The 9024-nt window shown below is 34.8% G+C and overlaps 1 protein-coding gene across 1 annotated transcript; it reads right to left on the minus strand.

Moving 5' to 3' along the window:
- Positions 1-674: 674 nt before the first annotated feature.
- LOC121388365 (GPI mannosyltransferase 1-like) lies at positions 675-9015 on the minus strand. Its single transcript, XM_041519663.1, has 6 exons — positions 8967-9015; positions 6825-6973; positions 5560-6101; positions 3107-3365; positions 2521-2622; positions 675-2004 (listed from the first exon to the last, which is right to left on the minus strand). The coding sequence occupies exons 2-6, from the start codon at positions 6963-6965 to the stop codon at positions 1810-1812; spliced, it is 1239 nt and encodes a 412-aa protein (XP_041375597.1). The 5' UTR covers positions 6966-6973; positions 8967-9015; the 3' UTR covers positions 675-1809.
- Positions 9016-9024: the final 9 nt, after the last annotated feature.

Consider the following 9024-nt stretch of genomic DNA (forward strand, 5'->3'; position numbering starts at 1 on the left):
GGTCATGATAATACTGACACATTTTTATGGTTTTTATTCCAGGGATTTTCATAACTAATATATAAGACTGAAAAATCACCTGGGTATAATTTTGATTAGTACTTTAGTGTGGTATTTTTGGCACAAGCCATTTTTTTGCACATCTCCCTTCTTCCCTCCCCAGTTCTTATGGGCCTGCATGAGAAAGGATGGAGGCACAGTAATTGTTTTATGTCTGATGGGTCTGCCATATGTTTTCCCCCTACGAATACATGATTTAAATAAAATTGAACTTTGGATGGTATGTTAACAGTGAAATCCCTGTAAACCACACACCAATTTTTTTTTTAAATCTAGTTTTAGGGGTTTGTCTTTGTTTAGAGGTGTTCTGTTCTGTACAAATAATTAAAAAGGGACTGAAAAAAGAAAGGTTTTGAGGGAATTCAGCTTTACAGAGGGTCCAGTTTTGAGGGGTTTCACTGTACAAAAAAGAAACTGCCTCCATTCCCACCCTGTGTGATCAGTTTAGGAACAACATTGACACCACCATTAACATGATACAATAAAATATCTGCAAACTGTGATATACAATAAACTATAAATTAAAAATAATTGTTGTGTTTTTGTTTGTTGTTGTTGGGGGGTTAATGCCACAGCTGTGATAATCTTAATTGAAAAAAACCCCAAGTTCTATGTCATGTGATCAGTTTATTGAAATATAAAAAACTGAAGTGATTATGTTTGTCATTTCTTTTATATACATTCATGCTTTTGATGATGATGATGATGATGATGATAATATAACTGAATTTCTAGACAAAATGAAAGAAATGTTAACAACATTATTTGGTGTTCTAACATATGGTTATTTTAACACTGGGGCAGGATAATAAACTGCTGCTTGATGAACATTTTATAAACCTTTCCCTCCAGACAGGACAGTGCTGATATACCATGGCCTTTCATATACCATTAATATGGAATTGGTGGGGATGAGAAACATCAGGTCCACCGAGGGGATCGATCCTACAACCCATTGCAAATCAGGCAAGCTATTTAACCATTGAGCTACTTTCTGCCAGTGTTAGAGAGAAATTGGAAACCACTGCAATATGAGCAGCTTTACTAATTAGCACAAAGGGATCTTTAATATGGCTATTAATATTTCTCTCTTACAGGATAACACATACCACAGATGCTGACATACCAGTCATGAAGCACTAGTAATATCTAAAGCATATAGCTGATCAAATGCAGGGTCCGTTGTCCCAGTGTTTCTGCCAGAAAGAAATGTTTGGATATGGCGCTATAGAATTGAATGCACCCAGTCAACAGGGTATTGGGGGCCTCCCCCAGTAATAAAATGGGTTAAGTTTAGGGTTAGGGTTAAGAAAATCATACAGTAATGATAAAATTAATTTTGTCAAAAGGTTAACTTAAAAAAAAATAATCTGCAAACATATTTGGGTATGGCAACATACCCGTTTTACCCTCTGGCAGAAATCCAGGTTGTCCTATATTTTACAATTGCAACTATATAGTGGTTTCGAGCGATTTTTTAATGTCAGTAATTTTATTTAATATAAAGATATCAAGCTGCAATTTACTGTAATACCAAATTCGCATACGGAGCATTTTTTGTGGGTTATCGGTTGAATATTTTAACAAAGGTTAATATATAATATTTATGGGTAGCTGCTATTATTCAACTTTGAAATAACACTTAACTGTTTAGTCATTTTCCATTACCAATTGTTTTTTTTAATGGATATTTCTGAAATCACAACATACCCATTCAAACCTGTACAGTTGCACATTTCTTTTATATTATTAATAACATGTTCTTTGTCCGCTTTCTATGTATTTGAGCTGCACAAATGGCTGATCCTCTGGTTTATAACACACAATTAGTGAGTACATAATATACATATTAACAACAAAAAATACAAGTCCAGCCATCCATATGAAAAGAAATGTGTTCAATCCTTGAAACTCGAGGTAGTATGCTGGCAACAACCATAAACCCTGAGAAAAGAAAATATGAAGAAAAAAACATCAATTTGGTAATTTTTGTCTTTAATAACCATTTATAACAATATATATATTTTAGTTCCATACATGAGACTACTTTTACTGAACTAATTTTAAAAAATTTATAAAACTAAAACAAAATTGTTTCCACTGAAATCGGCTTAAAATTAAATTTACATAAAAATAGACATTTTGTTAGTGAAAAAATAACATCTTCAGGAGAACAACCAAACTGGTGAGCATACAAACCAATAAGGTATAAAACCGAGAAGTCGAGCTTGCGAGTTAACAACAATACTGGGTAAACCAGAAAACTGTTTTGCTTTCTAATTAATAGACAGGATGAGAGTACATTAATTAAAATAGAATCAGCATTATAATAAAACATCTTTGGCTGGATGGTTTAACATAGATGTCCAAAACTGTCATTAAGACTCTCTGAAGTTGTATTGGTAAAAACATGGTGACATCAGTTGATTTGACTAATTAACTAAATGACTGTGTACCAACCTGTGATAAAAACCATAGAGATGTAAGAAAAATTGCTCTGCCGAGGTTCATTTTTATTCTAGGTACCACCAGAGGCAGCAAACATAGGTACCAAAGAAAATACTGCAAGAAAAAAAAAAAATATTAAAAGGTGTAAGTGTCAAAAATTACCTAAAATGTTGAACAATAAATAGGACAATTTCATCTGTTTGTTAATTTTAATATAAAAGAAAGGTTTCTTGTTGGATAAGATGATAGTATTGGCTTTAACATATCCATATATGATTACTATAACATAAATTTCAAATATAAATAGGAAATCTTATGTAGTTACCATGTTACTTGAAAATGGCCATACAGACATACTGGAATTCTGATTTTGTTATCTCAACCAAGTTCCAACACAACATAGTGTGCAGTTTCTTGAAATAAATTTTTAAAAACCTAAAGCAAATTGTTTTAAAAATTTAATTTAAAAATCAGGGATATTTAGAAATTTATTCATTGAAGGAGGAGGTGAAAACATTTTCTGAGCCAATTTTATAAATAAAGCTCCATTTATAATTTTTTCCTTATTTTTCTTTAAAATACTAATATTTTGGCTTACCTGTGTTGTACACACTTTATTAGCAGCCACAAATGCAAAGGTGTTGAGGAACCAGCAGAATGACGGGTCTCTATAAAACTTGCATGATATTATTAAGAGGAGTAGGATTTGTGGAAGAAATCCCAGTACTTTGACTGGCAGAGACGTCTCTGATTCCCCAGACAGATACAGCATGTAAAAGTACGGAGAGAAGTTGTGCCGCACGTCTCGTCTCACTACATGGTAGAGATACGTCTCAAAAAGGAACTTCCATCCATACCTGAAATAACACAAAACGTTGAATATATAATTTAAGCAGTGTTCTTGTTATGCGATTAGTTTGTTGCATACGATTTGTCAGCCCTCCAAAAATCAAAACGTACAAGACTAAAGTTGTTCCGATTTAGGTGTTCTCACAGTATGATTCAATCACATGCAACTAATTGCATAATGAAAAGACCCCTTAGCATATATACCTGAATATGATATTGATATGTTCTGTGTATGTATATGTAATAATAGTAAATTTGTAAATACCGGTATACAAAAATAAGGCAGAATATTGCTCTATTAAAATTACTTTAATTCAAAAGTTTGTTTTGTTTAATGACACCACCAGAGCACCTTAATTTATTAATCATCAGCTTTTGGATATTGAACATGTGGAATTATAGCCAGTATTATAAGAGCTTGATCTTCTCAACTATAAAATAATGGAGTACGTCCTTGAAGAATAGTAATATAAAGTTATGGCCTGGAGGAGGAAGTGACACTGGTGTAGGGGAAGTAACTGCATGTACATCTATTACAGTATAGTCATAATCAGGAATTGAAATAAGTCAAGAATGGTCATTTTAGGTTACTAGGAGGTTAACACATGTCAAGAAAGTTGAGAACGGTATTTCATTGTCCACAAAATCTTATTAAAGCCACCTAAATTTTAAACAATTGTGTGTTATTCAAAAACAAGTATCAATACAATTACAACAGTGATATGAATGAAGAAAAAGTATGAGTGGGTCTATGGAGGGTTTTAAAGCAGTAATAACAGGAATTGTAAACTTAATAAATGCGAAACAAACTGTAGGTCACCAAATCTGTATTTTATAGTAATTTGTACATATACGTGGGTTACCACACACTATATGCTTATTTCAATGCCTGATAATTATTATATTTCTCTTTAGTAGCTACATATTGTAAAATAATACAAATGTCGGAGTTCACCAACAATAAAATAAAGTCTTCAGTGAGCAATTGTGGTTTAACAAATTTAAGTGTCATCAGGTCTCCCTGTATGCAAATCTTTAGAGCCCGCCACCAACCCAACGAGCCCTGCCATGTGTCTCCAATAGAACAGAAGATACACAACATGTTTTGCATGAAATTATGGAAAAGATTGCTATTCAAGACTGTGGTTTCCCAGGATTTTGATATATATGTTGACCGTGTCATTTCGAAGAATCAATGTAATTTGTACAAATAATTTTTACAAGCCATGTGGGCTCGTATGCTAGCCAAGCTAGAGAGACCTATATGATTTTTGCGAGTCTCGGGCTCCCAGACTCTTCTCAAAATCGCACACTGGTCTTCAAATAACTTCAAATAACAATAGAGAGCGAAGAGCTTGAGGAGGGCATCACTGATGTAGGGGAGGTAACCACATACACCTGTTACCATAATTATTACATTTCAAGGTCCTTATCAACTATCATTGGACTAAAGTGGCGTCGTGGTTAAGTCAACGAACATGAGGCTGGTAGGTAGTGTTTGAAATCTGGTACCGGCTCCCACCCAGAGTGAGTTTTAACAATTCAGTGGATACGTGCAAGACGACTACACCGATTTCTCTCTCACTAACAAATAACAAATAACCTTCATCAGGGCTAGCCCTGGCACTCGTCAAATTCGCCAATTGCGAATTTTGAAAGCAATTGGAGAATTTTATTTTAATTTGGCAAAATAATTTCATGCAATAATTGAAATTTTAAAGAAATTATCTATCGATTTGTGCAATTTTTAAAGTTTAATAGACAATTTGGTGAAATGTTTTGTTCACCCAGAGCTAGGCCTACTTCTGTCCTGGACAGACGGCCCAGATAGTTGAGGTGGGTGCCTAGGTCATCATGCCTGGACAGACGGCCCAGATAGTTGAGGTGGGTGCCTAGGTCATCATGCCTGGACAGACGGCCCAGATAGTTGAGGTGGGTGCCTAGGTCATCATGCCTGGACAGACGGCCCAGATAGCTGAGGTGGGTGCCTAGGTCATCATGCCTGGACAGACGGCCCAGATATCTGAGGTGGGTGCCTAGGTCATCATGCCTGGACAGACGGCCCAGATAGCTGAGGTGGGTGCCTAGGTCATCATGCCTGGACAGACGGCCCAGATAGCCGAGGTGTGTGCCTAGGTCATCATGCTTGAACCTTAATTGGACATAAGCGCGAAAATAAGTTGAAATGAATTAATTAATTACCAACTATAAAATAAAGATGTTAATCCTCCAACGATAGCGACTCCCACTGCAAGGAAGACGCCTCTGTTTCTGTTTGGCAGTAGTTGGAGCAGAAACTTGCTAAAAATACTGTTCAGGTTCTTTTGGGGATCCACTTTGGTACCACCTCCTCTTCCAAGCAACAGATAGATTGGTAAGGCATACACCACAGGGTATATCTTAAAATGAACTGCAATAGCGTAAGTCACTGCGGCAACGAATGTCTGTTGGTGATGAAGCATTAACAAAGTCAGAATCACTAAAAATGACATGAGTGATTCAGCATTTCCGCGACACGATACAGTCATTGTTAAAGGATTCAGCAACCACAGGTTAGAACATATGGCAGCCATTTTAGCTGAACAGCCTGTCGAATGCAGAAGTCTGTTAATAAGAATTCCAGTTAAGATGTCAAAGAAAACGAAGAGTAGTTTGCCAAATACTGGAGTCCACATATTTGGAAGAAGAATGTATGCAAGAAGTGGTGTGTATCGATATGTTGATCTTTCGTATGGTGATTTTCCCTGAAACATAAAAACATAATTTCAAAATAGTGTGTTACATGCACTATAAGATTTTGAAAGTTCAATGCACTGAACAATTTTGAAAGTTATGTACTGTTCAACAAAATCTTAGACACAACAGAAACACTGACTTATTAATTTTATATTTAGGTTTTTCTTACTTTCTGTTTTTTCACTGAAAGTTGACCGTATTTTTGACAATTTGATTCAAAATTCTGAAAACAATTATAAGGTCACACTTAGTTTTAAAAAAAATACTACCTAAAATTTCATAGTAAAATTTCAATAAGAAGTTTTGTTTGTTTAATGACACCACTAGAGCACATTGATTAATTAATCATCGGCTTTTGGATGTCAAACATTTAGTAATTCTGACTCGTAGTCAACCGAGGACAGAGGAAACCCGCTAAATGTTCCTATTGCAGAAATGGATCTTTTATATGCACTTTCCCACAGACAGGAAAGCACATACCATGGCCTTTGTCCAGTTATGGTGCACTGGTTGAAACGAGAAAAAACCCAATCAGTTGAATGGATTCACTGAGGTGGTTCGATCCTGTGATGCAAGCCCCTCAGGCGAGCACTCAACCGACTGAGCTAAATCCTGCCACAAATTTCAATAAGCATACACACAAAAGTCATTAATTATTATGTCAGGCATACACCCAAATATAATTCATTATCACCTTAGGACTAGATACACAACAAATTATTTGCTATTACCTGAGCCACAAATGCAGTGGCATCCGTGAAGACATAATAATCAACATCTGTAAATTTAACGGCCATCGTGGAGTCCTGCCATTGTCCATAACCAATGAGACCCAGTCGAGCCAATGTGGCTATCAGATAATACTTCAGCATTCTGTCACCTGAAAATAAAAAATAAGAACTTGCTTAATAAATAGAGAATTCTACATGAGTGGCCATTGGATACCATTTATCTTACAAGTTCTTTTAAAATGTATCCAACAAGCGAAAGTAAGATAAATGGTATCTAATAGATACGAATGTAATATTTTATTTCTTATAATATTATATCCTCAAGAAACCTGGTTTAAAATAAATTTAAATGTCTTTTCTGACTAAAACCTATTTATGGTGTTTGTACTTGCAGTTAACTTATGTGTCATAGAAAATCAATTTCATGTTAAATAATATGTCACAAAGCAATTGATTTCGACTGTGCTTTTCTTATGGCAGTAGTGATCTGGTCATCACCTAGTAGCAGCCAGTCTTTAAATTGTTGTTACACGTGTGTATATTATTATTATTACACCAACGTGTGTGTAAGAAAATGATTAAACATTCCACTTTACATGTTTTGCCATGTGTTTAAACAGTCCTTCAAGTTTGAAAAGATCAGACGAGTTATAAATAAATAACTCACACCGTAATCTCCATGTGAGTGATTTGTGTAAGTTTTGAATAGAAACATTGAATAATTACTGAATCTATATAATGATATTCAAACACCGAGGCTGGCTACGGTAAAAGCAGCAGCTTGTCAAACAGCACGTTGTTACCACATCTTTAGGTAGATGATAAAAATGCTTCCGAGATCAATTTAAGTGAACTTGGGTGTAAAAGCAGCAGCTTGTCAAACAGCACGTAGTTACCACATCTTTAGGTAGATGATAAAAATGCTTCCGAGATCAATTTAAGTGAACATGGGTGTAAAAGCAGCAGCTTGTCAAACAGCACGTTGTTACCACATCTTTAGGTAGATGATAAAAATGCTTCCGAGATCAATTTAAGTGAACTTGGGTGTAAAAGCAGCAGCTTGTCAAACAGCACGTTGTTACCACATCTTTAGGTAGATGATAAAAATGCTTCCGAGATCAAGTTAAGTGAACTTGGGTGTAAAAGCAGCAGCTTGTCAAACAGCACGTTGTTACCACATCTTGAGGTAGATGATAAAAATGCTTCCGAGATCAATTTAAGTGAACTTGGGTGTAAAAGCAGCAGCTTGTCAAACAGCACGTTGTTACCACATCTTTAGGTAGATGATAAAAATGCTTCCGAGATCAATTTAAGTGAACTTGGGTGTAAAAGCAGCAGCTTGTCAAACAGCACGTTGTTACCACATCTTTAGGTAGATGATAAAAATGCTTCCAAGATCAATTTAAGTGAACTTGGGTGTAAAAGCACACCTTAGATATGAAAGACTGGATTAAATGATATTATCTTAAGATATTATACTTTCAAATAAAAATGTAATGTTAAACTAATTTTTTATTTCAAAATCTTTATTTCTTTCCCTCAATGTACAGTTATATCCATGAAAAACATTGTTTCAAAAACAAATAAACAAATGCACTACAAGTTTATCATAAAATCAAATTAGTTCATCAAAATAAATGTCTATGGTCTGCTTTAAAACAATGCTTCATAGAATCATACACTATTTTATTCATCAAAATAAATGTCTACGGTCTGCTTTAAAACTAAGCTTCATAGAATCATACACTATTTTATCCATCAAAATAAATGTCTATGGTCAGGGTTCGGGTGTGTGTGGGGGGGGGGGGGGGGGGGGGGGGTGGTTGGGAGATAATTGATGGGGGTATTTTTAATGTGTTGACATTTACTGAACTTCCAATTAATGTTTAAATAATAATTAAATAACAGGCCGAAATTGTTATTTTAGTCATGAATTAGAAACCAAGTTTGAAAGAAGCAATTTTTATCATGATCATTATCATTATGGCACTTCAACTAGGCCCTACATGAATTATTCTGTTACCGACATTGTTAGTTTAATTAACTGAAAAAAAACGGACAACAATAGATTTAAATACTAACATATGCTATAATTAAAATTCAAATAATTTATTTTTAAAATGCAAAGCTGTACGTGATTACTTCATTGCATAACTAGCGTACAAAATTCCAAACATGAAGACAATTTTTGTTGTTCTTG

The sequence above is a fragment of the Gigantopelta aegis genome, chromosome 14, assembly GCF_016097555.1.
Source record: "Gigantopelta aegis isolate Gae_Host chromosome 14, Gae_host_genome, whole genome shotgun sequence".
Classification (NCBI taxonomy): Eukaryota; Metazoa; Mollusca; class Gastropoda; order Neomphalida; family Peltospiridae; genus Gigantopelta; species Gigantopelta aegis.